Consider the following 16,010-nt stretch of genomic DNA (forward strand, 5'->3'; position numbering starts at 1 on the left):
TGAAATGGAAGACCCAATTTTGAGGTCAGAGTTTGACAGAGCTGTGAGTGACCTAAATAGGAATAAGGCACCTGGAATTGATGACATTCCCTCTGAATTACTGACTGCCTTAGGAGAAACCAGCATGGCAAGGTTATTCCATTTAGTGTGTAAGATGTATGAGACAGGAGAAGTGCCATCCAATTTTTGGCAGAATGTTGTTATACCTATTCCCAAAAAAGCCGGTGCTGACAGGTGTGAAAACTAACGCACCATTAGTTTAGTATCTCATGCCTGCAAAATTTTAACACGTATTGTTTACAGAAGAATGGAAAAACAAGTTGAAGCTGAATTGGGAGAAGATCAATTTGGCTTCAGAAGAAATGTAATGAACACGTGAAGCAATCCTGACTTTACGTCTGATCTTAGAGGATCGAATCAAGAAAGACAAGCCCACTTACATGGCATTCATATATCTAGAAAAGGCATTCGATAATGTTGATTGGACCAAGCTATTTAAGATTCTGAAGGTGATTGGGATCAGATACTGAGAACGAAGAATTATCTACAATCTGTATAAAAATCAGTCTGCAGTGATAAGAATCGAGGGCTTTGAAAAAGAAGCAGCAATCCAGAAAGGAGTGAGGAAAGGCTGCAGTTTGTCCCCCCCTCCTTTTCAATGTTTACATAGAACAGGCAGTAAAGGAAACACAAGAGGAATTTGGAGAGGGAATCAGAATCCAAGGAAAGGAAATCACAACCTTTAGATTTGCCGATGATATTGTTATTTTGTCTGAGACTGCAGAAGATCTGGAGAAGATGCTGAATGGTATGGACAAAGTCGTGGGTAAGGAGTACAAGATGAAAATAATTAAGACCAAAACAAAAGTAATGGAGTGCAGTTGAACTAAGGCAGGTGATGCAGGAAATATTAGATTAGGAAATGAAGTCTTAAAGGAAGTAGATGAATATTGTTACTTGGGTAGTAAAATAACTAACGATGGCAGAAGTAAGGAGGACATAAAATGCACAAGCAAGGAAGAGCTTTCTTAAGAAAAGAAATTTGCTCGCTTGAAACATTGATATAGGAATTAGAAAGATGTTTTTGAAGACTTTCGTGTGGAGCATGGCATTGTATGGAAGTGAAACATGGACGATAACTAGCTCAGAAAGAAAGAGAATAGAAGCTTTTGAAATGTGGTGCCACAGAAGAATGCTGAAGGTGAGATGGATAGATCGAATCACGAATGAAAAGATATTGAATCGAATTGGTGAGAGGAGATCAATTTGGCTAAATTTGACGAGAAGAAGAGATAGACTGATAGGACGCATCTTAAGACACCCAGGACTTGCTCAGTTGGTTTTTGAAGGAAGTGTAGGTGGTAAGAACGGTAGGGGTAGACCAAGGTATGAATATGACAAGCAGATTAGATCAGATGTAGGATGCAATAGTTATGTAGAAATGGAAAGGTTAGCACAGGATAGGGTGGCATGGAAGCTGCATCAAACCAGTCTATGGACTGATGACTCAAACAAAAACAACTCACTTAACATGTAGTATGCTTTCATAGTAGCTTAAATGGTACGTATAATGAGAATCGATTTTCGAGGCGCTGAATAGCAGTGATAAAAATCAATGACTAAAAAAATAATGACTGTCCATACAGCTTATGAAATGTAATCTCTTATCCATCTGTCTGCACCACCATGGCCCGTTCAAACTCTGATAACTCATGACAGATGTGGTGCTTTGGTATTGTTTTCAATTCATTTGGCCACTAGATACTGTTAGATTGCTTAACATTATTCGTACATAAACCAACTTCAGTACTGTCTTACAAAGATAAAGAAATTCACTTGAAGTCAGCCATGCAGAAAGTAGCAGAAAGCATTCCAATGAGGTAATTCATTTGCCATTAAAGATGGTAGTAAACTTGGTTTCATTAAATAAATTGTTCTTATCTCTATGAAATAGAAGTCAACATTGAAGAGCTTAGCAATGTTAATATCAAAATTCAGCTGCTTCTGACCATGGGTTGAATACTAGACACTGACAGAGTTACAATTCTGTACAGGAACCCTGTGAATGGAATTATATTAGATACTAACTGCATTCATCTCTTGAATCTAGATGAACATCAACTTTCTGAATATTACAAGAAAGTGTCGTCATATAGAGAGAGATAGAAAAATGAAAAGGAAGATATAATAGGATAAGGAAAAAGTTGTTAATGAAGAATACAAGTCTTTAAGTTTCATAATAAGAAACTGTAAGAGAGCTGAAAAACATATGTACTTTGACGACAGTATATAATACATTTGTTCGAAGCAAACTTGAATATGAATGCGTTGTGTAGAATCTGTGTTACCAATCTTACAAAAATGATATTGAAAACTTTCAGAAGAAATTTCTTAGAATTCTCTACTATAAAAATCATAAAAGTATGGATCTAAAGGGATGAATATCTTATAAAGACTTACTCCAGGAATTTAAATTCTCCACTCTTATTAATCGAAGAGAAGTTAATCAGCAAGCATTTTTGTATAAAATAATAAATAGTATAATAGATGATAGCGGTTTACTTACTAGGGTGAAGTTCAGTGTAAGGTTAACTAATCTGAGGACATGGCAACTATTCTACTGTGGACATTCCATGTCTGTTAGTCAAAGAAATTCACCATTGGTCGGAGTATGTAAACAGTTTAATCAAATAGCCTTGAATTTAATAATATTGATTTTGCAATGCCAGTTTGTGAATTTATCTTTCACATTGGTTTACACTTATCTGATTTGTGAAATTTCTTTATGGTTAGTATTAAGCTGTGTTACTAAATATTCCCAATACTGTACATCACTTCATTGTACATTTTGTCTTATATGAATAGAGTATGCCTTTGCTGGCGAGATGTAGTGTTTACAGTGCACTATGTCTTCTGGTATGGGCTATATCAAATTTGTTACTTTCATTGACCTGTCTCAGTCTCATCCTTGGCTTTGACAATATGAAAGTGACTGAGGTATGAGTGATGCTAGTAATACCATTCCTTATGCAGCCAGTCCCTGTATTGAATGGTGTGAAAATATCGCTCATAGGGTCGGTTGGTGCATGTATTTCAGTGGGCTTGGCAGACTGATATGCAATAGCAACGGCTGGCTCGGTGAGGAAAGCAACGGGAAACTACCTCACTCCTCATTTCCCTAGTACGCCTCTTCAGTGACGCCTAGGCTATTTATGACAGCTGTTGGCGGAACTGCAGAGGATCAAACCAGCCTTCGGGCTGAATACCCAACATACATACATGAATAGAGTATCTCCTATTACTGTAGTTCTTTTCACCAATAATATTAATTAATACACTTATTATAATAAAAACCGGACAAGTTGGCCGTGTGCATAGAGACGCGCGGCTGTGAGCTTGCATCCAGGAGATAGTAGGTTCGAATTCCACTATCGGTAGCCCTGAAGATGGTTTTCCGTGGTTTCCCATTTTCACACTAGGCAAATGCTGGGTCTGTACCTTAATTAAGGCCACAGTCGCTTCCTTCCAACTCCTAGGCCTTTCCTATCCCATCGTTGCCATAAGACCTATCTGTGTCGGTGTGACGTAAAGCCACTAGCAAAAAAACATATTATAATAAAAAGCTATACACTGTGCATCACCCCACGTAAATTTTGTCTTATTAGTTAGAGTATCTCCTATTACTGTAGTCCGGCTCCATGGCTAAGTGGTTAGCGTGCTCGCCTTTGGTCACAGGAGTCCCGGGTTCGATTCCCGGCAGGGTCGGGAATTTTAACCATCATTGGTTAATTTCGCTGGCACGGGGGCTGGGTGTATGTGTCATCATCATCATCATCATTTCATCCTCATCACGACGCGCAGGTCACCTACGGGTGTCAAATCAAAAGACCTGCATCTGGCGAGCCGAACATATCCTCGGACACTCCTGGCACTAAAAGCCATACGCCATTTCATTTCATTTCCTATTACTGTAGTCTTATTTCACTGATAATATTAATTAATGCACTTATTGTAATTTAAAAACATTATCTGCATAAGTTAAGCACGATTTTCTCTACGGTGACTAAAATTATACAATTTTCACAGGTCATATAAAGTCATATTTTGGCTCCTTTAATGTTTTTTGTCATTCTCTGGTAATTTTTCATTCTATGGTCATATTTCTGCATGAATTTTTGTGTTTTTGTCATATTTTTATTCCATTTTCACATACCTGCCTTCAGTCGTCTCAAAGATGGATTTTTCACATCTCCTAATTGTTGTCTGTAATTTCTAACAATTATCATTCTTAGAAATATATATGTATGTGAATTAGAATGTAAGCTGTATAGAAAGAGACAGATGCGCAGAAAGCGTCAGAAAAGTGAGCCTCAATTGAACTGTAATGATTTGACGTATTTCAAATATGGCCCAATAACATCCTGCGATGTTGAGCGTCTGTTTCCCATTACAAGTCAGTGTTGTGTGAAAATAGAAGATCGTTCCTATTTGAAAACTTTAAAATAAATGTAATTTGCTATTGTGATTCTTTCTGATTGCCCATCAAAATGTGACATTTATTTCATTCTGTCCAGAGTGAAGAGTTATCTATGGAATGAGTAATTAAATAAATTCAAAATATAATAAAATAAATGTTGTTGTTGTTGTTGTTGTTGCTGTCGTCGTCGTCGTCGTTGTTGTTGTCGTCGTCGTCGTCGTCGTCGTCGTTGTTGTTGTTGTCGTTGTTGTTGTTGTTGTTGTTGTTGTTGTTGTTGTGGGATAGAGAACTGGAACTGGATGTTGTGTGTTGCAAGAAGTTAGAGTTTGGAAATGTAAAAGTTTTTTTTTAAATTTAACATATCTGAAGGATTTTATTTTGTTTGTAATATTTTGAGAAATGAAGAAATAAGAACTCTGTTTTTCTTTCAGGTAATAGGCAAGAAATGTTGAACTGTACCGTGAGAGGTGCAAGAAGTATTTCGATTAAAAAATTATGTAACTAGTAAAATGTAATTTAAGAAAACCTCAAGATTGGATTGTTAACACTGCAAGAGTGTTAAAGTGATTTGTATATCATGATGTAATTTGGTAACATTTAAAAAAATGTAAAGGTGCTTTAATTTGGAACAGCCTGTACCGCACGCGCGGTTATGGATGTTGAAATAACTGATGTAATTTATCTAGCGTCTGTAGCCAGGAAATGACCATATATGGTCATGCGAATGTATTGGCGAACGAGAATCTAGTGGAAAATGTTTCTTATTGGTTGATTGTAATCGGGCCATATCCGGTCTTCTTGCCGGCTTTGGAAAAATGATGCGTATGCTTGGCGTCATTTTCCATCCGACCGCCCCTGCGAGCGTTCGCACTCGAGGGCTACCCTCGGGAACTCCTGCCTTTCCGAGGTAAGTGTTATTTCAGTGCTATTTTCATGTTATTATCAATGTTTCTGATTTCGTTTGATTTAATTTAATTCCTTTGCGTTTCGGTATTTTCTTGCTTAATGTAATTTTCAAAGTTTAATATTCAACGTGTCTGAGTTTGCCCTAGATTCTCGATTTCGTAATTTAAAGTCTTTCCCCTGTCTTTTAATCAACTATCCTTTCATTTGTGTTTTGGTTTCGTAGTTATGCCATTTGTCAAATGTGTAAAGTATCTGCTGTTCTGTTATGTAACTTTGTCTCTTGTAATTTTTATTTGTTATTTTAATAGAATTGAGCTAGAGGGTGTTTCATGTAAGTCTTTTCTCCCCCATAACGTTATACGTTCCATAGACCTCGTAGGGCTTCCCACACGTTCCACATCCTGTCTTAGTTGTCATTTTAGGCCTGTAAGTATTTCCTATATTTGCTTTAATTTTGTGTATTTAATAGATACTCGTCACTGCATTATTTACAACAATTTCCTTAGTCATATTATTAAGTCATATTTTTATTATTTTGCATTATTGTTATTATTATTATTATTATTATTATTATTATTATTATTATTATTATTATTATTATTATCATCATCATCATTATTATTATTATTATTATTATTATTATTATTATTATTATTATGTGTAATCGTACTTGTCCCGAAGCGGTTACAATTATTATTATTATTATTATTATTATTATTATTATTATTATTATTATTATTATTATTATTATTATTATTATTATTGAATGTTCTAGATTTTAACAGTATTTTCAATATAATGTTAATTTAAACAGCAGCAGGATTTTGAAAATGTCAAAAATGTGACTAAGAAACTTTCAAGTCATATTTTAATACATTTTTAAAGTCATAAATGCTTGCATATTTCTGAACATTTTTAGGTTATAAACATCTGGGCCATAATAATAATATTTATTCTTCCTCAAATGACTGAGGTTGCCAAACTGACAAAGAATATTGTACAATATAAATTAATTACCTAATCTAATTACAGTACAGAATAAAAAACAATAATAATTATTACTTTATTAGAATTATTCTATTGATAATGTAGAGAAAACAATATTTAGTCACAAAGAAGCAGCAGATAAATTACTTTTATTGATTTAATTAAGTGGGGTAGGGTGCAGATGTGATACCTCCTATATGAGATTTTCTCTCTCTCTCTCTCTCTCTCTCTCTCTCTCTCTCTCTCTATCTCTCTCTCTCTCTCTCTCTCTCTCTCTCCTCTCTCTCTCTCTCTCTCTCTCTCTCTCTCTTCTCTCTCTCTCTCTCTCTCTCTCTCTCTCTCTCTCTCTCTCTCTCTCTCTCTCTCTCTCTTCTCTCTCTCTCTCTCTCCACTCTCTCTCTTCTCTCTCTCTCTCTCTCCTCTCCTCTCTCTCTCTCTCTCTCTCTCTCTCTCTCTCTCTCTCTCTCTCTCTCTCCTCTCTCTCTCTCTCTCTCTCTCTCTCTCTCTCTCTCTCTCTCTCTCTCTCTCTCTCTCTCTCTCTCTCTCTCTCTCTCTCTCTCTCTCTCCTCTCTCTCTCTCTCTCTCTCTCTCTCTCTCTCCCTCTCTCTCAGCCCTTATCACCAGTCAATTGTGTATGTATGTTCAGTATTATATACAGACATATTTATTGAACCCGTGCTCTTAAGATTTTATTGTTTGCTTTTCATTATCTTAGTTCATTTTGATAACCTACTGACAGTCTCATTAATTTAATCTTATCATTTTATGTACCATTTGAGTTTTACATAGAGTGCTGTTCACTTGGAAAGAAGAAACCACTAGATGGCTAACTTGAAGATTTGGATAGTACTGGGTAGCCTCTTGCTAATAGAAAAATCTGTAGCTCAGTACGAGCCCACATGGGAAAGTCTTGACTCGAGACCTCTGCCAGCATGGTATGATGATGCAAAATTTGGCATCTTTATACACTGGGGAGTGTTTTCTGTTCCTAGTTTTGGTTCAGAATGGTTCTGGTCATTTTGGAAAGGTAATTAAATTAAATTAAACTAATGGTATAATTATAGTGAATAAATCATTAAGGCATTTTAAAAGCTGCCTTAGTTATATTTTTAGAATATTTCAGTTAATTACATAGTACAACTTATTCTAACAAAAATTGTCTTTAACATTGAAGGATCCAGTTCACCAAGTTATGTAGATTTTATGGCAAAGAACTACCCTCCAATTTCACCTATCAGAATTTTGGACGTGACTTCACCTGCAGAGTTTTACAATCCTGAAGACTGGGCAGAGATATTTCAGGCATCTGGCGCGAAGTAAGTAATTTTTAATGATAAAATATAACAATGAACTACAAAACTGAATAATAAAGGAATCATAAATTAGGGTAAATTAGCACATGAGCAATCAGCAAACTGCAAAGTGCCAGTCTGATGTATAAATGCTTTTAACCCAATACAAACCACATTACTTTTACCTCTCTCTTTTCGTGTAATAATGTGGCTTTCTCTTTGTCCTATACTTTCCATATAAAGAATGACTCCCTCATGAATATGGATGCTCACCCTCCTGGTAGAGCTGGGGAAGAAAAATCACCTCATCACTGGTGGTGAAGACATAGATTAGGAAGAACTGGTATGAATGAGGGGAGAACTAATTTAAAAGAGCAATATTATATAAAGATGTGGAGTTTATGTTCGTACTTTCATACACTATGTGATCATCTTAGGTACATTGTGCTGCCACCCTACTGCCAGGTACTCATATCAGCAACCTAAGTAGTCATTAGACATCGTGAGAGCAAAATGGGGCGCTCCGTGGAACTCACGGACTTCGAACTTGGTCAGGTGATTGGGTGTCACTTGTGTCAGAAGTCTGTATGTGAGATTTCCACACTCCTAAACATTCCTAGGTCTACTGTTTCTGATGTGATAGTGAAGTGAGAACGTGAAGGGACACGTACAGTATGAAAGCATATAGGCCGACCTCGTCTGTTGACTGACAGAGACCGCCGACTGTTGAAGAGGGTCGTCAAGTGTAATAGGCAGGCATCTATCCAGACCATCATACAGGAATTCCAAACTGCATCAGGATCCACTCCAAGTACTATGAGGTGAGGTGAGGAAGGTGAGAAAACTTGGATCTTCTAGGTCGAGCGGCTGCCCATAAGCCACACATCACGCAGGTCAATGCCAAACGACGCTTCACTTGTTGTAAGGACGATTGAAGAGTGGAAAAACGTTGTGTGGAAGTGACAAATCACAGTATACAATGTGGCGATCTGATGGCAGGGTGTGGGTATGGTGAATGCCCGGTGAACCGTCATCTGCCAGCGTGTGTACTGCCAACGGTAAAATTCGGAGGCGGTGGTGTTATAGTGTGGTCGTGCTTTTCATGCAGGGGGATTGCACCCCCTGTTGTTTTGCGTGGCACTATCACAGCACAGGCCTACATTGATGTTTTAAGCACCTTCTTGCTTCCCACTGTTGAAGAGCACTTCGGGGATGGCGATTGCATCTTTCAAAACGATCGAGCACCTGTTCATAATGCACCGCCTGTGGCGGAGTGGTTACACGACAATAACATCCTGTAATGGACTGGCCTGCATAGAGTCCTGACCTGAATCCTATAGAACATCCTATAGATGTTTTGGAACGCCAACTTCGTGCAGGCCTCACCAACCGACGTCGCTAACTCTTCTCAGTGCAGCACTCCATGGAGAATGGGCTGCCGTTCCCCAAGCAACCTTCCAGCACCTGATTGAACGTATACCTGCAAGAGTGGAAGCTGTCATCAAGGCTAAGGGTGGGCTAACACCATATTGAATTCCAGCATTACCGATGGAGGTTGCCACAAACTTGTACGTCATGTTCACCCAGGTATCCGGATACTTTTGATCACATAATGTACCTACCTTGTCTATCCTTTCTGTTGCTTGCTCTGCCCTCAATAGCTGGTTATTATGTTTATTCTTTGATATATGTCCTCCTCGACTGAGGCACGGCGGTATAACCATTACATCAATTACGGAGGAAATGCTGTAATTTCAGCTAGTCCATTAGCTGAGAGGTGGCAGCCCCACCAATGGTCTTACTTCCTTCAGGCTAGCAACCCGTCAGAAGGACATTTGATTGCTTTTAAGTCTTGCAAAAAGAAAAATGCAAGACCATAAAGGGACACATGGCCCAATACTTGGAAGGAAGATGATGATGATGTCTTCCTTCTTAGCTTCTTATTTTTAATGATTTATATTCATGCATTTGTTTATTGTCATTACTACAATTCAAAAATCTTTGAACATACTCTGATCTTGTTTATACAGACCTGCTTATTTTCATTATATTAACATACCCTTTTTTTCCCCTTTAAGGTTCGTACCCCACTGTCGGCAGCCCTGAAGATGGTTTTCCGTGGTTTCCCATTTTTACACCAGGTAATTGCTGGGGCTGTACATTAATTAAGGCCAGGGCTGCTTCCTTCTCACTCCTACACATTCCTCTCCCATCGTCACCATAAGACCTGTCTGTGTCGGTGCAATGTAAAGCAACTTGTATATATATTTTTTCTCCTTAAAATAAATATCTTTATGTGTTGAGGCACCTGTTTTTTGCAAAGCATGGAATTGTGAAATTTTTGAAAAATTTTACAAACTCAGCTGCAACATAAAACTATGTCTTCAGGCAAAATCTTGAAATAATTGACGAAATTATGTGGAATCACTCTGTGATCCAAGGAGCGTAATGAAAGGCGATTTAGAAAATGATGAAATCTCTCATCTAAATCAAATTTCCATTCTACGATAACTTTCAACATCAGTAAATAGAGAGATGGATAATCCACCTAGTCAATACTATGTTTTAAAATTATAATTACATTTCACATTTACAATACCGGTATATATAGTACATGTTTTGAGAATATGTTCATTCTCTTCTTCAGCTAAATAGGTTAAAATTTGTATATTACAATAAGACCTGATGAAAAGGGGGAAGGGAGGTGCCCTGTACAATATGACATATTAAAAATTTGGATTAACAAGGACACATTGACGTCATATTGCAACAGAGCTCAACATTATATCTACATAGACATCCCCTATTGTCGTGTTTATATGAAGATGACAAGACGGAATTTACTTCCGTGCCACTATTCATTAATTTTTAAAATTGTACATGTCTTATTATAATATACGAATTTTAACCTATTTAGCTGAAGAAGAGAATGAACATATTCTTGAAACATGTACTTTATATATTGTAAGCATGAAATGTAAGTACATTTTTAATACATAGTATTGACTAGGCAGATTATCCATCTTTCTATTTATTGTGATTAAGTCAATACGGACCCAATACTGGCCATTATGGTTAAGATTATTAATAACCATACACATTGTTTAGGGATCTAGTTGGTAGTTTATGTAAAGAAGTTAAATATGTTTGACATTCTTCTTCTTTCCCCCAAAGCAGAATATGGGCATTTTGTGGAAACTGTAGTGAAAGCTTTATGAGTCTCGGTCGGTAATGTTTATAGTTGAGAGGTTATTTTCAATGTATTGTAATGTGTCTCACAAGAGAACAGCTTTGACTTCCAGTAATATGGAACTCATGGTATCAGAGTCTTTTCCAGACATATATAAGTTATTATATACGTAAGCTATGCCCTACTTGTTAAAGTGGAAGGATAATAAGACCTGATGAAATGTGGGGGGGGGGGGTGCCCTGTACAATATGACATATTAAAAATTTGGATTAACAAGGACACATTGACGTCATATTGCAACAGAGCTCAACATTATATCTACATAGACATCCTCTGTTGTTGTGATATATATATAACATGCATTTTCAGCAAAAGATTAACTCTCACATTCCTTGTACGTATTTAAAAATAAAATACGTGCACTACAAATATGCTAACAACTACCTTTTGGTTTAACATTTATTCCTGAAATTTGGACACAGAAACTTAGCTAAATATTTGACAAAATAAAATAGGCAAAAAATATACCAAAATAACTTTCTAAAAATGACAAAATTAGGCAAAACTTTTCACTAAAAACTGGTGCCTCTATTTACATGCAATATATTACTTTGTCGGTTTGGTAACATGTTCATGCTGGAAGTTGTTGACATCGTCAATAAATTATTATTATTATTGTTGTTACGGTGTTACCCATGGGTTAAAGGGAAAGAAATAACAGAGCCTAGGCAATGGACAAAACCCACACCAAGAAAATTTTAAATTTAGAATATATTTTCAAAGTTATCTTTCCTTTGCTTCTCTTTTGTTTTCTTTTCAAAACAACAAGAAATTGTAAAGAAACTTGAGGCCAGAGCCTCTATTAACAAGGTTACCCTTTCAGAGAGGTAATTGAACCCTTAACTTTGTTTAAATATAGAGAAAGAAACTAAAGCTTCCAAAACAAAGTCACAATGAAGGGAAATCAAACCCTTGGTTTCAAATAATTACATATCTGAGGCTCTAGAACCCAGAACTACAGTTCCAGTTTTCCATGGCCAAACAGGCCAAGAATTTCTCGAGCTAACCCTACATAAACCCTTTTGGGGTAGAATTTTAAAAATATGTCTTCGAAAACATCAAGGACATAAAAGAGCAACAATCATCTGAATTTTCAACTTCATTTCTTGTGTTTATCTGGCTTTCTCCTTTTCCTATACTTCCCATATCAAGAATGACCCCCTCATGAATACAGTTGCTCACCCTCCTGGTAGAGCTGGGAAGAAAAAGTCAGCTCATCTAGGATGGAGAAGACATAGTTTTGGAGGAATGAATGTTTTTGTTTTCAGGTCTTAGCAGACTTTTAAACTCTGAAGGGTGAAAGATTTTCAAATCTTGTTTCATTTAACATCTAGGACAGACAGGGGAAACCATTATGTGGAATTTCAACTTTTACATGGCAAACAGTTTTGGAGGAACAGAAATTTGATTTTCTGTGTTTAACCCTTCTTCATCATTATAGAGGTGGAATCTCTTCAAACCCTTCCTCTGTGAGTACCTAACACATAGGAGCTGCCACTGTGTGAAATTTGAATTCTTTACATTTGGGGGTTCTGGGTATACAGTAGTCAGTCACTGGGTACCACTTTTATTATGTAGAAGAATATTGGATTTGATCAAATGTTCAATTTGCTCCTACCTTTGCAATTCTAATTGTGGTGTAAATCTAAATTCATGTCTTCAATGGTGCAGCTCTTTTAGGCGCACCCCTACAGGAGGTATGCTGCATGTACCTATTTAACCACTTACCAGTCCTGCCAATTTTAAATTTCTGGCAGTGGCAGGAATCAAACCCAGTCCCCCAAGGGCAACAGCTAATGGTACTAACTATTACACTACACAGATGGATCTAATATCAGTTAGCCTGTAGTATTGTTAGAGTCCTGCATGCCTTTGGTTGACAATTTCAATATCTGTTCTTCTTTAATCATTTAAAAAAAACCATGGCGCAACAGTCCCGAAGGGCGTTGGTCTGCCAAGTGACCGCTGCTCAGCCAGAAGTCCTGCAGATTATGAGGTGTCCTGTGGTCAGCACGACGAATCCTCTCGGCCGTTATTCTTGGCTCTCTTGACTGGGGCCACCATCTCCCTGTCAGATAGCTCCTCAATTGTAATAACGTAGGCTGAGTGAACCTTGAACTAGACCTCAGATCCAGGAAAAAATCCCTGAACTGGCTGGGAATGGAACCCGCGGCCTCCGGGTAAGAGTCAGGCACACTACCCCTATCACGGACCTGGCCTTTAGTCACTAAGACTTTTATATTTCCAATAATACATTTGTCTCTTTCAGTTTATTCCCAAGCTAAAATAAGTTTTCTGAATTTCAACAGTAAATATAACTGCAGCTGCATGTAATTCTCAGTTTTATTCAGCTTCTTGATTTAACTACTTGACTGAATGCTGATGTGAATGATACCTGAAAATAGCATAATTGTCACACTTGTAACATGCAGAAACAACAAGAAGTTTCCCCTCTTCAGTGTAGGTCACTCTTTTTCATCCCAGTTTCCCTTATTTCTTATGTTTATTTTTGTTCATTTACCTTTGATTAATGTTTTAAATGTTTTTCATTTTGCACTATTCATGATGTTGGTAAGTGCCTTACTCTGTGGATCAGTGGTAGAGTGTCAGCTTCCGAATCTCAAGATTGCAGGTTCAAACAAAACAGAGGTGGTTGGATTTTTGAAGGGTGGAAAAAAGTCTGTTTGACCATGGTGTTGGCAAGTAAAAGTTCATAAGGAGTCGTCTGTGGTTGACGGTATCATATGCAGCTGTAAGGTCGACAAATACAAATACAGAGGAAGAAGGTGGAAACATCTGAAGCTCACCCTCTGTATGGATACAGGCCAGTTACTCCCAAGATTCAAATCAAGGAAAAGCTTCCTCAGAGCAATAGAGGCTCTTAACGGGACACCTCAGCAATCCCGAATTGATATGTGGCGCGCAAGCTGCACTCGCTCCGAAGAATGGCTGACATCAAGTGAAGAACTACCACCTGGTCACATGGAGAAATGGAGTACTTGGAGATCACTGAACAGATTACGGGCAGGTGTGACAAGATGTAAAAGCAACCTGCAGAAGTGGGGTTTAAACATCGAGTCCTCATTGTGTGAGTGTGGTGCAATCCAGACGATGTCTCATTTGTTGCAGTGTAGTAGGTGCCCTAAAACATACACAGTACAAGATCTACTTCAGGCAACTGAAAATGCACTGGATGTCGCCAATTTCTGGGCAAAAGTAGTATAGACCTTTTTTTTTTTGATAAGTGTGACTTTGTCTATAATGTATATAATTCAGTAAGAGTATATATTGAAACAGGAACGCCCGTACTTCAGTTTTGCGGAGAGCATGGATAATGCCAAGGCGTGTACGGTTCATGCTTTAGAGAGTACGAGAGAAGGGTAGTGAAATAAGTTCATATTTAAAGTGGAACTTGCAGTTTATTCAAAACAAATGCATGGAAATTATATCACCTTTTACAGACGAATAGTTAGAATGCCCTTGAAGATGTGGAGGTGGTGTCGTTCTGCGGCCTCGGTGTCGTCTCTCGGCGTTGGCGTCGTCCCATGTCATCGAAGTCGTCCCACATCGTCGGTGTTGACCCACAGCTGTTGTCAGCCCTTGATATTGATGGAGACTCGAACCTGGGGTGGACATCTGATGATAGTGCAGCGTGGAATAGTTGTTAAGTTTTGTATTCCACAAAGTCCTATGAAAGGAGGGGAGAAATGTAGAACTTTCACACAGAATGTCAATGGAGTCTGATACGACACTTCTCTACTGCACTGCACTGCGAATTAAGGTGAGACACTGTTTCGTAAGAATTGTGCCCTAGTGACAGAACAATTCTTTTATGGACAGTGTCACTTTATTTCGTAAAGAACAGTGCCTACTTTTCTTTCAAAGACTGTGTCAATCACTCCGTGAGAAAACAGTGTTAACATTTCCTTTGCATAAAACTGTGCCAATCTTCATTTCTAAAAGACTGTGTCAATCCATTTCACAGAACTGTGCTAATATTTACTTTAATAAAACTGTGCCGATATTTCCTTTCAAGGACAGTGCTGATTCGTGGAATATGGTATCTTTATTTCTTTTCGAGAGACTATGTCAATTCCCCTCATAAAGACTATGTCTGAATTTACGTGTAATATTATGCCTCAGTGATAATTTTACCTCGGTGAAGTTACGAGATGCTTCTGATACGAATAAATGAATTATTATTATTATTATTATTATTATTATTATTATTATTATTATTATTATTATTATTATTATTATTATTATTATCAAGGTTGAACTTTCATGGCCCGTACTGATGCATATTATCTACTATGTCAAAGAAAACAAGGAGAAATTCTTTACAATGCAAAGTCTCCGTGAAACATAAAGAATTTTTCTTTGTTTCCTTTGACACAGAAAAATCCCAAAAGATTATCATGTGTAATAATAATAAACTATTTATGTAGACTTTGAAGTTCATGGCTTATGATACTTGAAACTCAAAATGTAATTATTTATGTCCTGCTCTGTTTTTCCAAAATGAGGCAGCATCTTTGTTTTATGAAACCTTAAAGTACCTGTATTAAAACTGGTTGAAATACTTTTATTCTGTTCATTGTTTTAAAAATATGAGTTCATTTTCTTTCTTTCAAAATAGATTTATTGCTTAATATTTTTTTAGGTATGTTGTTTTGACCAGCAAACATCATGAAGGATATACATTATGGCCATCCAAATATTCCTTTGGCTGGAATGCCAATGATGTGGGACCTCACAGGGATCTTGTAGGTAATATCTCCTCCTATTATATATATTATATATATTATATATATACACACCACAAGAAATGAATTTCATAATTAATCCATATTATCAGCCTCAAGAAGATAAAGGGTCTTAATAATTGAGTTACTCCAACTTTACAATGCGCCACCTGTTGCCATTTCTTGATGGATGCAGTATATTTGTATCCATCTCTTGGCACAGGCCAGGGCAAAGTGTAGCTTCCACTGAAGTCCCAGTCTCATCCATGGCTGTGACAATATGGAAGCTGCTGGGGTATGGGTGGTGCTGAGTAATGACATTAATGACATTTGGAGCACAACTAGTGTCTGAG

The 16,010-nt window shown here is 37.2% G+C and overlaps 1 protein-coding gene across 1 annotated transcript in view; it reads left to right on the plus strand.

Moving 5' to 3' along the window:
• Positions 1 to 7,159: 7,159 nt before the first annotated feature.
• LOC136872394 (alpha-L-fucosidase) overlaps positions 7,160 to 16,010 on the plus strand; it is a 79,288-nt gene continuing 70,437 nt past the window's right edge. The window contains 5 exon segments of the mRNA XM_067146209.2: positions 7,160 to 7,397; positions 7,545 to 7,592; positions 7,595 to 7,629; positions 7,631 to 7,686; positions 15,576 to 15,682. Coding sequence (XP_067002310.2) covers positions 7,193 to 7,397; positions 7,545 to 7,592; positions 7,595 to 7,629; positions 7,631 to 7,686; positions 15,576 to 15,682 — 451 coding nt within the window. The 5' untranslated portion in view covers positions 7,160 to 7,192.

The sequence above is a fragment of the Anabrus simplex genome, chromosome 4 (assembly GCF_040414725.1).
Source record: "Anabrus simplex isolate iqAnaSimp1 chromosome 4, ASM4041472v1, whole genome shotgun sequence".
Lineage (NCBI taxonomy): Eukaryota > Metazoa > Arthropoda > Insecta > Orthoptera > Tettigoniidae > Anabrus > Anabrus simplex.